The sequence below is a fragment of the Gastrolobium bilobum genome, unplaced genomic scaffold (genome assembly GCF_033153095.1).
Source record: "Gastrolobium bilobum isolate Gb01-03AN ecotype WA unplaced genomic scaffold, APGP_CSIRO_Gbil_v1 utg7917, whole genome shotgun sequence".
Lineage (NCBI taxonomy): Eukaryota > Viridiplantae > Streptophyta > Magnoliopsida > Fabales > Fabaceae > Gastrolobium > Gastrolobium bilobum.
In genome coordinates, this window is record NW_026898898.1 from 451,566 (window position 1) to 468,067 (window position 16,502).

At 36.3% G+C, this 16,502-nt stretch overlaps 3 protein-coding genes across 8 annotated transcripts; 2 read left to right on the forward strand and 1 right to left on the reverse strand.

Moving 5' to 3' along the window:
- Positions 1-729: 729 nt before the first annotated feature.
- Positions 730-3,929, forward strand: LOC133285132 (heat shock 70 kDa protein 4-like). The gene is made up of 3 exons (XM_061482302.1): positions 730-860; positions 1,469-1,695; positions 2,138-3,929. The coding sequence occupies exons 2-3, from the start codon at positions 1,476-1,478 to the stop codon at positions 3,763-3,765; spliced, it is 1,848 nt and encodes a 615-aa protein (XP_061338286.1). The 5' UTR covers positions 730-860; positions 1,469-1,475; the 3' UTR covers positions 3,766-3,929.
- Positions 3,930-7,143: 3,214 nt separating this feature from the next.
- Positions 7,144-10,631, reverse strand: LOC133285133 (actin-related protein 6). Of its 6 annotated transcripts, none has more exons than XM_061482305.1 (8): positions 9,870-10,631; positions 8,632-8,863; positions 8,476-8,539; positions 8,233-8,317; positions 8,069-8,119; positions 7,879-7,941; positions 7,632-7,796; positions 7,144-7,472 (listed from the first exon to the last, which is right to left on the reverse strand). In XM_061482305.1, the coding sequence occupies exons 1-7, from the start codon at positions 10,577-10,579 to the stop codon at positions 7,667-7,669; spliced, it is 1,335 nt and encodes a 444-aa protein (XP_061338289.1). In that variant the 5' UTR covers positions 10,580-10,631; the 3' UTR covers positions 7,144-7,472; positions 7,632-7,666. The 6 variants fall into 6 exon arrangements, with proteins under 6 accessions (XP_061338289.1, XP_061338288.1, XP_061338290.1 ...); XM_061482304.1 differs by having other exon boundaries at positions 7,144-7,543; XM_061482306.1 differs by having other exon boundaries at positions 7,144-7,547.
- Positions 10,632-15,621: 4,990 nt separating this feature from the next.
- LOC133285190 (uncharacterized) lies at positions 15,622-16,402 on the forward strand. The gene has a single exon (XM_061482378.1). It carries the CDS (start codon positions 15,730-15,732, stop codon positions 16,141-16,143), a length of 414 nt encoding a protein of 137 aa, XP_061338362.1. The 5' UTR covers positions 15,622-15,729; the 3' UTR covers positions 16,144-16,402.
- Positions 16,403-16,502: the final 100 nt, after the last annotated feature.

Below are 16,502 nucleotides of genomic sequence, written 5' to 3' on the forward strand. Positions count from 1 at the left end.
AATTATGTTAATTCAACGGTTATATTTATTTCTATCTTTGTATGGTTACGATTTCCTATATTTAATATGAAAGCATTAAATATGAGAAATCATAATCATACAAAGATAAAAATATATATAAAGTATTAAATAGGAGAAATGATAATCATACAAAGATGAAAATAAATATAACCGTTGGATGAACATAATTTAATCTAACAGTGAAATTGATTTGTAGTAACAATAACTGGTTGTTACAATATCCTATCTCTAAATATAATATTATATTTTTATTGATCAGAAATTAGGTTTTTTTAATGCATTCATTTAACAGTTCTTAATTTCGTATTTTCTATTTCAATTATTTTTAAAAATTCTTTTAAATATTGTTTGTTGAATATTTAAATCTTGATCACCCCCTATCAGTTTGTTGAGCCAAAATTTCATTGTGTTTTGCCATTGGAAAAAAATAAGTTATTGTTATTATCAAATAATGTTATTATTATATATTAATTGTTAATTTTCATTAATTAATAATTAATTATTAATTACGAATTAATAATAATTAATAAATTTAATTTGTGAAAATAATAACCACAAAAATTAATTAAAATATAATAATAATATTGATACTAACTTCTTTGGGGAAAAAAAAAGGTCAAAAGGAAAAAGTTAACAAAGGGAAAAAGAAAAAGAGAAAAAAAGGATAAACATATCAAAAGGGTTCAGAACAGAGTTGAAATATTGCTTCGAGTCGAGAGAGAATGAGGTAGTTTTTGAGACGTTCGAGTATTCCAAAGAGTAATTTGTGAAGAGAAGCTTTGAAAGCAAAACAGGCCAGATAGAATCGCAACTGTTTTTTCATTCACGGTCGGTTCAAGGTAAAACTGTTATCTCTCTATGCTTCAAGTTTGGTCTTGAATGATGCACTCACTCACTCATTCACCACCTTTGCTTCCACTCACTCTTTTGCCAACTAAACATGTGATTTTACAATATGTAATTTTACAAAGATGAATATACTCCCAGAAGGAAGAATTTTTTCACTAAGAGTTCTCAAATTTTTTGGAAAGAGGGATTGGATTTCCCAAATACATTCAGTACCTTGTTTTTTCAAATAGGTTACCGTAAAAGACTCTTCAAACTTATAAGAATAAATTAACAGAAATAAATTTACAAAGTTAACAGTGACATGGTACAAACAAGTGAGATCTTCACTCAAAGAACAGGGTTTCTTAAATTTTTAATTTTTTTAACCCTCCATTCGTTTATGAAGCATTGCAGGTCTACTCATTCATTTATGAGAATAAGTCTTGATTGTTCATAAAGAAAATAAATTCAATTTATTGCAATAATAATATACATATATAAAATGTATGACTTATATATTTAATTTCTCAATTATGAAAATCAAAATGAATTCTTCCTCTTTGCTATATGAGTTCCTATGTCTGACTCTAATCTTTTGAACACATTCTACAATCACTAGAAAGAGAATGGCAAAACAATATGAGGGATGTGCGGTGGGAATAGACCTTGGCACAACATACTCATGTGTTGCAGTATGGCAAGAGCAACACAATCGCGGGGAGATCATTCACAACGACCAGGGCAACACTATTACTCCTTCTTGTGTTGCTTTTACTGACAACCAAAGGTTGATTGGCGATGCTGCTAAGAATCAGGCTGCCTCCAACCCCACCAACACTGTCTTTGGTAATAAATGAATATTCTTCTGTTTTGTGGGTTCCTTTAAATGTCTACATTTATTATTTCTATGTTTGCTTTTAGATGAACAAATTATAACTTAACTTTCGTTATTTATTTTGCGGCACAAAATAATACTTTACTTTTTAGTTTATCAAATTCATTCTCTAACTCTTCTTTGTTCAGATTAGCAGCTAAGTTATTAAATTCACTCAACGTTCTTCTCTCTGAATGTTACTTCTATTAACTTCATTAACGGATAAATCTTACCTAATTCATATTTAACATGAATGATGTTTTGCATTTAACATAAATCTTACCTTTCAAGAAAACGTCCTAATTCAATAATTTAAAACAATAATTTGGAATGAAAGTTAATTGAAAGTGAAATTTGAAAACTTAAAAAAAGTCAGAAGAGGAAATTATTAATTTTATTCTTTAATTTTTTCAGATGCGAAAAGGCTGATTGGTAGAAGATATAGTGATCCCATTATTCAGAATGATCTAATGCTATGGCCATTCAAGGTCATTGCTGGTACTAATGACAAACCGATGATCCTTGTTTCATACAAGGGTCAGGAAAAACAAATATCTGCTGAGGAAATCTCATCCATGGTCCTCACAAAGATGCGTGAGATTGCAGAGGCATATTTGGAGTCACCGGTGAAGAATGCTGTTGTTACTGTTCCTGCTTATTTCAATGACTCTCAGCGTCAAGCTACCAAAGATGCTGGTGCCATTGCTGGCCTCAATGTTATGCGGATAATCAATGAACCCACCGCTGCAGCTCTTGCATATGGCCTTGAAAAAAGATCTAATTGTGTTGGTGAGAGAAATATTTTTATCTTTGATCTTGGTGGTGGTACATTTGATGTGTCTCTCCTCACAATTAAGGGTGATGTCTTTGAAGTTAAGGCCACTGCTGGAGACACTCACCTTGGAGGAGAGGACTTTGATAATAGAATTGTGAACTACTTTGCACAGGAGTTCAAGAGGAAGAAGAAAGTGGACATTAGTGGGAACCCAAGAGCCCTGAGGAGGTTGAGAACTGTGTGTGAGAGGGCAAAAAGGACACTCTCATACGCAGTTGATACTGCTGTTGAAGTAGATGCTTTATTTGAGGGCATTGACTTATGTTCATCAATCACTCGAGCAAGGTTTGAGGAAATCAACATGGACCTCTTTACAAAATGCATGGAGACCGTAGATAGGTGTCTTATTGATTCCAAGATGGACAAGAGTAATGTACATGATGTTGTTCTTGTTGGTGGCTCTAGTAGGATTCCCAAGGTGCAGCAGTTATTGCAGGACTTCTTCAAGGGGAAGGATCTCTGCAAGAGCATCAACCCGGACGAGGCTGTTGCTTATGGAGCAGCTGTCCAGGCTGCTTTGTTGAGTAAAAGCAATAGGTTTGTTCCGAATATAGTGTTAATGGATGTTACACCGCTGTCACTTGGTGTATCAGTAGTAGGTGATCTCATGAGTGTGGTGATTCCTAGGAACACTACCATTCCTGTAAAGAAGACAAAAACTTTTGTTACAACTGTAGATAACCAATCAACTGCCTTGATTGAGGTTTATGAGGGTGAGAGGACAAGAGCCAGCGATAATAACTTGTTGGGTTCGTTTAATCTTTCACTTCCTCCTGCTCCACGAGGCCTTCTTATGGAAGATTGCTTTGCTATAGATGCTGATGGTATCCTAACTGTTTCTTCTAAGGAAAAAGCCACTGGCAATGAGAAAGAGATTATCATAACCAATGACAAAGGAAGACTATCAATTCAACAAATTCGGAGCATGATTCAAGAAGCTGAGAAATACAAGGATGAAGATGAGAAGTACCAGAAGAAAGTTACAGCAATGAATGCTTTGGATGATTATGTTTACAAGATACAGAATGCTGTGTATAATATTAATATCAGATCTAAGCTTCGTCCAGAAGACAAAATGAAGATTAGTTCAGTGATTGCGAAAGCCAGAAATTTGCTTGATAACAGCCAGCAGATAGAAACAAAGGTGTATGAGGATTATTTGAAGGAGTTAAAGAGCATCTTTGGACCTATTGTCAGGATTGGCTAGTTCCTTTAGTTTGAGTGTGAAAAATGCAGAACTTTATGCATCGTATTATCTTAGTAAAATTTAATATCAGTATACTTGAGAGTTTCCAGAATTGATCCTTGAACTCATTTCTCCTCCACCGCTTGCTAAAACGAGACTAGATATGTTTATATAAGAGTATGTGGGGTATACTTTGGGTGTAGTAACTTGTTTAGAATCTGCATATGAACTACATAGGTAATATTATGAACAGTAGAAACAAGTGAATATTTAAAAATGCAGCTCATTCCCTTTGCAGATAGGAAATTGCGTTAGTCCCATACTATTGCATTCGATCAGTTAACTGACCTTAAAATGAGTTTTTGCAGTCCAGTTAGTTTTGAAGGTGCCTTTGTCAAAGAATAGGGCCTTCACTGTTAGCATCCATACTAGTTAATACAGGTAACTGGTGTATGGATACATCCTTATGATTTTAGAGAATTAAAACATAATTTGATTTAATTAAGATTTTGTCTATTTGTATTAATTTATTTATGGGAATAACATCTGTTATTTTAAAAGATATAAGCTTATATAATTTTAGATCCTCACCGTTGATTTCTCTCCATCAACGGTTATAATTTATTGGATCAAAATTATTAATTAATTAATAATAAATTTGGCCCATTGAGTTTGACCTAATAGAGTATAACTGTTGATTGACGGAAATCAACGATTAGGATCTAAAGTGATATAAATTTATATCCTTTAAAAGGATAGATGTTTTTTCTTTTCTTTTATATCCAAAATACATTATATCGAAAAAGTTTTAAATCTTTTTTTAAAAAAAAAATTAAACAAACCCAATCATATAGTCAAAGTACAAAGTATATTAGGTTTTAGAACTATAAACACACCTTTGTATTGTGTTTATAGGAAAAAAAATTCTTCTCTTGTAATAGGAGAAATCTATATCCCTTATAATTATTTTAAATCTTTTATATTTTAATTTATAATAAAATAAGTATTAAATCTATAAATTTAAATAAAACACTAAAAATATAAAATAATGAGAATTTGAAATATTAAAATGTTGTATACCAATTTCTTTATGTTATTTAAAAATTTGAAGAGAAGGGAGGTTGTCTCATTTTAAATTAAAGGCGAAATTTTTTAATTAATAAATTAAATAATTATTTTTTAAAATTTAAGTGCAAATAATTAATTAAGAATAAGTGAGAAATAATAAATTATTCAATAAAATAATTAAGAAAAGTTATTTTAATTAAGCAAAGTTTAAAACAGTTAAGAACCACAAGGAAACAACCTACTCGCTCTATGAATATAACTTTATATTCGTACTCGTTTAGGTACAACTAGATGAAATAAAATTGACAAATGTTATTACACCCGATTCCATCATTGACCTGGTCGGGATACTAGGTTATTACTATGATGCACGGACACAGATACGGGATACGACACGATACACTGACCGTTAATTTTAAAAAATGTCATATTTCGATATGTTAGGACACGTTTTGATATTAAATAAAATTTTTAATATATATAATATAATTTATATTTAATACATATAAGAGTCCATAATAAGTCATATAACCAATCAAATATTTAAATTTCGTAACATAAATATAAATATAAATAATTTTTCGTACTTTGTTAATTTTTCATGTCAAATTTCATAACAGAAAAAAATTAATTTATAAATTATTTCTTTTAGAGTAAATACCATTTTTGGTCCCTAACAAAAAACACGGTCTCCACTTTAGTCCCTCACAAAAATAAATTAGTCAATTAGTCTCTAACAAATTCAAAGTGGACTCATTTAGTTGAAATCTTGGTCCCTCACAAATTCAAAAAAATCCCATATTAGTCCCTCAAAAGGACTAAAATGGGTCCACTTTGAATTTGTTAGGGACTAACTGACTAATTTATTTTTGTAAGGGACTAAAGTGGGAACCGTGTTTTTTGTTAGGGACCCAGAAGGGTATTTACTCTTTCTTTTATATTTAGTTAACAAAATAAAATTAAGATTTAAAAAAAAAAAAACGTGTTCGAGCGTTGACCGCGTGTCCGAAAAAATTGACCGTGTGTCGATAAAACGTGTCAGAGAGTTGACCGTGTGTCCCCAAATGTTGACTGCGTGTCGGACGCGTGTCCGAGCATGTCGAAGCGTGTCCGTGTGGGACACGGGTCTGACACGCAAATTTTTTTCCAGGGAGCGTGTCCGTGCTTTGAAGGGTTACTAGATCACTAATTTAACCGATGGCTCACCGATTGAACCGTTTGGCTCGGATAAGTATATGAAAATTTATATTTTATACTTAAAAATTCTAAAAAGACTTAAATACATCTAAGAAATAATATCAATTCAATTTTGGCCCTTTTTTTTTTTTGGAATATTTCAATCGGTTCGTCACTTAGCGACTAGTCCGATTCGGGGCGGGTTCAGGATTAAGGCTTTAAACTCCTCCAAAAGGTGGTACTGGAGATGATCGAACACATGCTCTCACCCCACCTGCTCAGCTCCCATGCGCCAACTGAGCTATCACCATTTGGTAAATTTGGGCTTTGATTTATTACAAATCTGTAACATTTTAATTTATGGACTTAAAACATAAAACCCAAATCATTAATAGACTTATTGGGCCCATAATAAATCACTGCAAACAAATAAATTATTTATGATTTATGGGTTTCAAACATAGTTTACACAGCCCATAAATCATTAAACCAGTCACTGCAAACCCAAAAAATAAAGAAAAGGTTGAATACCTCTTTATTTCACGTCCATTTTTCATTGACAGCAGCCTCCTCCTAATGCAAAGAAAATATCAACCAGTCACACCCAGCAACCACAAATCGATCACGCAAAGAAGAGATGTCACTATGGGTCTGAGTTTACTAGCTACTTCTTAAGCAATATTTGTCTCTGTTCGCACCAAATATGTGACCAAACTTGTAGATCTACACCCCAGCACCCAAATCCACGACCCATTGCTTAGATCTGCCACCAACAAGTCTTTGTTGTTGTCAGCCGAGAGATCTAGTGTTGTTCATCATAAGGCGGAAGATGCAGAAGCAAGATGGACTCAAATCTATAACTTTTTTTCTTTCAAAATTGTATAATGCATCCGATTTTTTCCAAACTGACTGAGTTTTGTGGGTTTATACCAGTTCACTTAGGTTCGATATCATGTCTGATCCATTAAGCAACTCAAACCGGTTATCTAACCGATTCACCGATTTACGATTCGAACTAACCGGTTCAAGCCGATTTTTGTAATACTGAAATTGACTAAGAATAGGAAGTAGAGACTTGTCGGGTATGAGAAAAAAATAAAAGAATTAAGAAAAATGGAAATAATGTAATTTAAATAAATTAATAAGAGTCTGGTTGGCACATTTTTTTAAAGTTAAAAGTTACATTTAAGTTGTTAAAGTAAAAAAAAAAAAAAAAAAAACGGGCATTATATTATATGCCAGTGGCAAAATCTTTGCAAAGACCACATTAGGTGACACTTTAACTCGTTGTAAATGAAAGGGAAGTCACCATCCTATGGACCCTGATCCAAAACACCGGTCTGCCTGTATCATGCTCACTTGAAAACTGCAGACTAAATATTTGGCTTCTCAAATAAACCCTTTCTAGAGAAGATGATCATCCAGAATTCACACCTTGGTCCCAAGCAAGATTCCATTGGAAAGATAACAGGACAAAACATTGGCTGAACCATGCAGTAATTTACAGTGGCTTTAGTCACTATTCTCCATTTGCACACGTTACAATGGCAGTTCACTGTCTTATAGGAAATGATACAGAATAATAAAAGAAAGACATCTTTATGAATCTCAATAAATAAATAGTACATAATATACTTACTTACAAGATTAGCATAGCCATGTTGATTGCATGCATTAGTTAATGAAAGAATCTCTTGCGACATCTAGCAGAACCAAGCTCCTCATACTCAGACTTGGTCACGCACATTGCTTCAAAATCTGGACTCGATGCCAACAGCGATCCTCCTCGCCAAACACCCAGTATGGGGCTGTAGAAGAACCATAAGTTCTTTAATGGAAATTCTCTACTTACAGGAAATGAAACAAAACTATCAAGGAAAAGATGCTTACTCCTCTTGAGTAGTTATCTTCACATGATAGTCATCAGGAACTAGAGGCCGAAGCTCCTTCTCTCTACAACATTTAGAATCAATTATTTAAATTTGTACACCACGCTACACAGGCCAAAAAAGATAGGTCAACAAAGTGCAAGAAATTTATGGCATCACGGTACAAAGTGTAGTGGCCGAAACAAACTTACAGTCTCTCAGCAAACTGAGGAAATAAGGTGCTTCCACCAGTTAAAATGATGCTGCCGAGAAAATGCACGCACAGCAATGAAAAATGAGAACGAGAATTAAGAAAATGATGCAAACATCCACAAACAGGAGAGAAGAATCAAATCCAATGGTTTGAATTATTTACCTTTCATAGAGCACAGGGTGGAGATGTGGGTGGCAGGAATTAACAGCTCGTACAATGCACTCTGCTAGCCCAGCCTGGTTCATTCCTGCAGCATTGCAGTATGTTATTCACAATGAGAAAATGATCAAAATTAGACTAATTAAAATCCTCATTTACATTCCACTCAAAGAAACTCATCATCCAAAGAATTAACTCGTATGTCATTTGAAAATAGTACTAGAATTAAAATACACAAAGACATACCCAAATCAGCAGGACGGAAGATCATCTCCGGGACAAGAAACCGTTCGTTTGTCAAGTCGAATTCCTACAGGAACACAAAGCAAAATTAAGCAAAAACATGAAAATCATTGCCATAAATCAATGTCACACTAAAAATAAATAAATGCCAGCATATACATTTTTTGTCAAATCAACTCTCTTTCTGTCCTCCTCAGGCTGCTCAACAATTTCGTTGCAATTCATATCCCTCCTAGTTTCCAAAGGTGGAATAGAAGGAGGAGGAAAACCACCATCCCTCAAAGCAAGATATTGGCACGCTTTCTCTGGATATTTAACAAACCCCTTCGTGTATGTAACACCATCAGGTAGCACATATGTGCTCCTGAAGAGATTCTCTTTTCCACTCTTCCTATATTGAAATGAAGCAACATATAATAAATATAAACCACTCCCATGAAATGAAGCTAACATAACAAAAATAAATATAAGACATAAGCTAAGATTCAAAAATAATAACAAAACACCATCAAGCACGTGGATCAACTGACTAGGGGTTATTTCAACTTAACCATGGTCTCGAATTCGAGTTACTAGGAACGCAACTATATTAAAAATTGATAAGAAAAGCTTTGAGTCACTAGGAACGCAACTATATTAAAAATTGATAAGAGCTTTGTCACCTACATAATTCTAGGGAAAAGTGTTTCTGACACAACTTATGTCATTTCACTCTCACAAAGAGGTGGGATCTACACCTTTATTTTTTTTGATCCAGTCTCTCTCCCTTTATCTATCTCTTTCTCTCACTTAAAATTAGGGATATGCATGGGTCGAACCGAATCGGATTTTTTGAAAAACCAAACCAAATTGGTTTAAATGGTTTGGTTCGGAAGTGGTTCGGTTCGGATCGGAAGTGGTTCGGAACCGGTTCGGGTCGACCCTCTATTGAAAAGAAAAAAAATTAAAAATTTAAAAAAAAAAGATAAAAATTAATTTGATTTGATTTGAAAATGGTTCGGTTCGGTTCGGAACCGGTTCTAAAAACCGGTTTGGTTCTTAAATCGGTTCTTTAAAAACCGGTTCGGTTCATGAACCGGTTCTTTAAAAACCGGTTCGGTTCTTTAAAAACCGGTTCGGTTCTTTAAAAACCGGTTCGGTTCTTTAAAAACCGGTTCGGTTCTTGAACTGGTTTTTAAAAACTGGTTATTTTATGGGACGGTTTGGTTCGGTTCATGGTTCGACCCACCTTTTTTGGTTATTTTGCACACTCATACTTCAAATGACATAACTTTACCTCTTTTGAAATGATACATATTTTTTTCATAATTCTACTCGAATCGAATTAGTCTAGTAAAATAATAATAATATAAAAAATAAAATAAAAATAATAGGTAAGCAAAATGAAGAAACAAAACCTGGCGATGTGGAGGTCGCGAGGGACGTCGAGGGAAACGAAGCAAAGCTTTTCCTTGACATCATCGATGATGAATGTTTCTTCCATGACATTAACAGCGCGAAAGGAGACAAGTTCCTTCAGGTAATTGGTGAGGGCTTTCCCACCCAAATCGATCCTCTTAACGCCGTAGTTTAGGGTGAAGTTCTGGAACACAGGGGAAGCGTGCGTGAAGGAGAAGCCACAGTCCACGACGAGGCTGCACTGGGCCCTGGAGACGAGCCCATTGGGCCTGCGGCTGGCCTCGTAGAGGTGAACGAGGGAGGGTGAGTCGGCAACGTAGAGTGACCTGAAGTTGAAATCTTCGAAGACGAGCTCGTCCATTGAGCGTTGGATGGAGGGCAGAGTGAAGAGGGGTTCCGTGACGAGGAGGGAGGAGTGTGAAGGGTTTATACGGAGGATCGAGGAAAATAGGTTGGACCAGATTTCGCGCTGGAGGTCTGGATTTATTAGGTAACCTCTGTCCATGGGGCGGCGGACGGAGGCAGAGGTGAGGTCTTGTTCGGTGGTGGTGGCGTGGTTGAGGGGATTTGGGTGGAGCCATTTTTTAGAGGCGGGGGAGCGGTAGAGGCAGTTAGGGAGAATGGCGGAGGGGTCGCGTTCGCCGCCGAGGCCGGCTTTAATGAGGCCGCCGCCGTTGTCTAGAACCACTACGTTGGTGGTTGGGGACATTTTGTCCAACTTACCACACACTAACTGTTACAGGCTTACAGCCCCCCTCCCCTCTCTCTGTAACGTTTTTTAAAATCATGATTTTTTTAATTGTTTTGTATTTGAATCACTATTTAAAAAAAAAAAGAATTTTTAACTTTTTTCAGACAAAAGAATTCATTTTTTTTTTCATTCTAAAAGGGAAATAGGATTGTTATAAAAAAAGAAAAGAAAAGGAAATAAGACATTCTTACTAATTACTATCAATTAGTGTTGCTATTAATGTCACTACCACTACCCTTTTATTTTACCGTTAGATCAATTATATTGATCAAACGGTTATGATTTAATTTTTTAAAAACTTCTTTCTTCTCCCTATATTCAATAATTTATATTTATTTTCAGTTTTGTATGATTATAATTTTTAATATTTAATGTTTTCACGTTAAATATAAAGAATCATAACTATATAAAGGTTGAAACAAATATAATTGTTGGATCAACATAATCGATCTAACGATGAAATAAAGTGATAATGACATTGGTAGTAATACTAATTAGTAGTAAGTAACAAACTAACAATATCCTATCTCTTTAAAGAAAAGCATAATTTTAATTTTACATTTAAAATTGATTGGATTATTGGATTATATTACTGAGACCAATGATATTGAATTGCAATACATATTATGTATTGTTTGGCCAGTTTTTTGTATCGTGTATCGTGAATCGTTTCAAATCGTAATACAAAAATATAATATAATTAATATCATATAAATCCAAATTTCAAAAAAATCCAATAAGCAAAATACATAAATAATTAAAATACAAACCAATTTTTCTCTTACTTATCAATTATTAAGACTAATAACATCACTACTATCACTATCAGCATCTATTAGTGTTAAGAACCTTGAGGTCACCACCCCAAAAGCTAGCTCAAAGGGTGGGAGTGCCCAATGCCTTATAAACCTCACATTAGTTGCCCATACAACCAATGTGAGACTATATTTCTCAACATACCCCCTCACACGAGAGCCCACTGGGCTTGAAGGGTGGACAACATACAAGTCCACCTACATGTGGAAATTCCACTACAAAGAAAGTGGGAGGCGGTGAGATTTCGAATGCTCTGATACCATATAAGGAACCTTGGGATACACCACCCCAAAAGGCTAGCTCAAAGGGTGGGAGTGCCCAAGGCCTTATAAACCTCACATTAGTTGCTCATACAACCAATGTGAGACTATATTTCTCAACAATTAGTGACATAACTAATCCATAATTATTTTCCAAAAAGAATCCTTTTAATTTTTTTTAATTTAAATCGCAAATCAAATTTTTATTTATTTATATTAAAAGTTATATTTTTTATATTAAAAGTTATATTTTTTATATTAAAAATTATATTTTTTATATTAAAAATTATATTTTTTATTTAATTTTTGTATCATATAATACACATATTGTAAAATACAATACTATATTATTCGATACAAAAGTATTGTTAGATTTATGAATCGTATCATGCTATGACCAAGACAGGTACATACTAATTTTAAGTTTGTATACTAACTCCTTCCCGTAATTGATTATCAAGCACAATTTTTTTTAAAAAAATGTACTTGTGGGATTTTGTTATATACTGTTATGGAATATTTCCATAACATAACCACCTACCCAAGGATCCTTTAAAGGATAATTCTTCAATTATTCTAACAATATAAAACAGTAAGACAGCTAAGGATAGAGTCCCTATCCCAACAGAAAGTAAGTTAAATCCTACTACAACTGGAAGATCTACACAAGCCCAAAAGGTAACCCTTATAAATAAGAAGTTAAAGACCCCATGTATACACTCTGAACTCATTTACTACTTCTGCCCACATTGTGCACACACCCACGTCTCGGCTATAAACCTATTGCTTGTGTGCAGTGATGGGGATATTGGCTATAAGCCAACCAAGATACCTATCCATAGGATATCTCTGAGCGCATACCCTTAAGGTATCATTATACGGTTTAATAGAACCGAACATTGGCGTCGTCTGTGGGAAACTGCAAATTTCGACTCCCATCCATGGTGAACACGCGTGCCGTATAGCACAAAGCCACAGATTGCAGGCTAACTCGCGCACCCTGAAATTGCTGAAACCACACATATATATAAGGAGACAAACCCTACCGCAAAAAGGGCTTTTGATCCTCCGAGAGACTCTAGAATGGAGCTCTAAATCCAAGAAGATAACGATTTGACAGAGATTCTCGTCGTCGCACTTCAAATATATTAGCTCGGCATCAGCCATGAGCTCCAACTTAGCCCAGTGAAGGCTTTAAGTTTAAGAGCTCGGCCACGGCCTTGAGTTCAGCCCAACGAAGGGCTTCAAGTTTAAGAGCTCAGCCTCAGCCTTGAGCTCCAACTCAGCCCAGTGAAGGGCTTTAAGTTTAAGAGCTCGGCCACGGCCTTGAGCTCAGCCCAACGAAGGGCTTCAAGTTTAAGAGCTCGGCCACAGCCTTGAGCTCAGCCCAGCGAAGGGCTTCAAGTTTAAGAGCTCAGCCACATCCTTGAGCTCCAACTCAGCCCAGTGAAGGGCTTCAAGTTTAAGAGCTCGGCCACAGCCTTGAGCTCAGCCCAACGAAAGCCTTCAAGTTTAAGAGCTCAGCCTCAGCCTTGAGCTCCAACTCAGCCCAGTGAAGGGCTTTAAGTTTAAGAGCTCAACCACAGCCTTGAGCTCAGCCAAACGAAGGGCTTCAAGTTTAAGAGCTCGGCCATAGCCTTGAGCTCAGCCCAACGAAGGGCTTCAAGTTTAAGAGCTCAGTCTCAGCTTTGAGCTCCAACTTAGCCCAGTGAAGGGCTTTAAGTTTAAGAGCTCGGCGACAGCCTTGAGCTCAGCCCAACGAAAGGCTTCCCGTTTAAGAGCTCGGCCACGGCCTTGAGCACAACCCAACGAAGGGCTTCAAGTTTAAGAGCTCAGTCTCAGCCTTGAGCTCCAACTCAGCCCAGTGAAGGGCTTTAAATTTAAGAGCTCGGCCACAGCCTTGAGCTCAGCCCAACGAAGGGCTTCAAGTTTAAAAGCTCGGCCTTAGCCTTGAGCTCCAACTCAGCCCAGTGAAGGGTTTTAAAATTAAAAGCTCGGCCTCAGCCTTGAGCTTTAACTCAGCCCAACAAAGGGCTTCAAAATTCATTAGCTCGGCCTCGGCCTTGAGTTCATCCCAACGAAGGGCTTCAAGTTTAAAAGCTCGGCCTTAGCCTTGAGCTCCAACTTAGTCCAGTGAAGGGCTTTAAAATTAAAAGCTCGGCCTCAGCCTTGAGCTTCAGCTCAGCCCAACGAAGGGCTTCAAGCTTAAAAGCTCGGCCTTAGCCTTGAGCTCCAATTCAGCCCAATGAAGGGCTTCAAGATTAAAGCTCGGCCTCAGCCTTGAGCTTCAACTCAGCCTAAGCCATAGCTTCAGGCTCCGAGATCAAAATGAAGACAGAAAATGAGAGATGTGATCTTAAGAAAAGGATCACACCCCAATTTAAGATAAAAGACAAATCAAGACGGTATGCGAAGCCGGGCTCAAACAAAATATGGCAAAAAGTCTAGAAAAGCCACGGTACATTAAGCCGGGCTAAAATCAGAAAGGCAAATATACTGCCTTCAAAAGTGTAGGCAAGGCAAAAGCCAAGTCAAATTAAAAAATCTCGGCAAGAGAAGCCGAGCTCAAAGTCAACAAAAAAGGCAAACACCGCCTCACCACTCAGAGACTTCAAGAGAAAAGAAGCCAATATAAAAAGCTAAACCCAGAAGAGGTAGTCACACCAGACCCAAGGCAGGATCATAGTACCTCGGTAGGGTCGACCTATCAATCAAACTTAGGCACCCCAGCACTCCGAGCTTCCGAACTGCCGGGCTGGGGGGCAACTGTTATGGAATATTTACATATCCTAACCACCTACCCAAGGATCCCTTAAAGGATAATTCTCTAATTATTCTAACAATATAAAACAGTAAGACAGCTAAGGATAGAGTCCCTATCCCAACAGAAAGGAAGTTAAATCCTACTACAACTGGGAGATCTACACAAGCCCAAGAGGTAACCCTTATAAATAAGAGGTTAAAGACCCCAAGTATACACACTGAACTCATTTACTACTTCTGCCCACACTGTGCACACACCTACGTCTCGGCTATAAGCCTATTGCTTGTGCGCAATGATAGGGATATTGGCTATAAGCCAACCAAGATACCTATTCATAGGATATCTCTGAGCGCATACCCTTAAGATATCATTATACGGTTTAACAGAACCGAACATATAGTAACTCGTGCTAATCTAAAGTGAAGTTCGAAAGGGTGGCTATGCATTTTTCTTAAAATATGATAATAAAGTCCTTTCAGAAACAGGTATTCTAGTGCTTTGATATTAACCCCGGGGCAACAAGTTGTTAAAAAGAATAAGAAGAAGAAACCAAGAAGATCCTTTATATTGCAAACTGCAAAGCATAAATTCCGCTAATTGAATAGTGTTAAAATAATCCGTGGGTACCCTTGTTTAAGACTATCAACTCGTGCTTCGCTTAGACATATTTCAATGAAAGACCATGTCCAATCAAACTAGGCTATTGTTCACTGGTTCGGCCTACACTTAAAGGGTTTTAGACTTTCAACGCTGATTCCGCCAATTGGAATTTCAAAGGCCCATTGACTTCTGGGCACAACAATTACCCCACTCATGACCCATTTGATCTAAGCCGTTTGATTTAAATAATTTACCCCGATGATGAATAATTATCTTATCATGCTTCCCTAAATGCCGATCATTTTCCACCATAGATCTATGTATTACTGGAATGTAGACAGGGAACAATTCCATGTTCCAACAATCACGACCCAAAGGTTTACGTAAGGAAGCATCCAATTTAGTCGGTTTGGCTATACAATAAACAAAGACACGAATTAAACAAGGGACATAAAAACAAGAGGAGGTTTCGATACCATTTTTCCTTTGGTATCTATGCTAGTTATTATGCTCTAGGAACCAACTACCAATGGCTATATATACACTAGGAGGAATCCAACTCTTTTCGTCAAAGCACTAGCACTAGCATTTGCAAACATATAATCCTCTGCTTTTAAGTTTTTATACATACAAACTACCTTCCATTTGACATCTAATAGAAGAGAAAGATGAGTGTAGAAATCTTGGATGGTGACACCATTGTCAACTTCCTTGAGGATGAAGAAGCATTTAGTATCTCGGTGTGTAACCTGTTCGCTCACCTTGATACAGACAAGGATGGTCTTCTTTCCTATGCAGAGATGTTGAAGGAGCTACAAAGCCTGAGAGTTTTTGAAACCCACTTTGGTATTGATGTGGAGCCTGACCCGGATGAGCTTGCTCGTGTTTATGAATCCTTGTTCATCCAATTCGATCACAACTTGAATGGCACAGTTGATCTGGAAGAATTCAAGAAGGAAACCAAGCAGATGATGCTTGCCATGGCAGATGGAATGGGTTTCTTACCAGTTCAGATGGTCTTGGAAGAAGACAGCATCCTGAAAAAAGCAGTTGAAAGAGAGTCCAATAAAGTGTCTGCCTAAGAACTACTCCCTACTCAAGCTCAGAGATTTAAAGTTCAGCAAGGATTGTTATGTTTTAATGTCCTGTTTGTTGTTATTTCTGTTTTCAGTAGAATATCTGCTTAAATTGTTTTTGTTCTGAATTCCTCAAATCTTTATGAACTAAACTGTCTTAAATCTGAGTTGTCAGAAAAGGAAAAAGGGATTGTACTTATGAGAATGATGAGTAATGACTGTCTAGATCCAATAACCAGTTCATATCCCCATATCAGTATTTTGGTTATTATTTGAATTTCCATCAGGCTGCAACAAGGAATTTGACATGGTAGCAATTACTCAAAATCCAATGAGCAATATCATCCAACATATTATAAAGCATC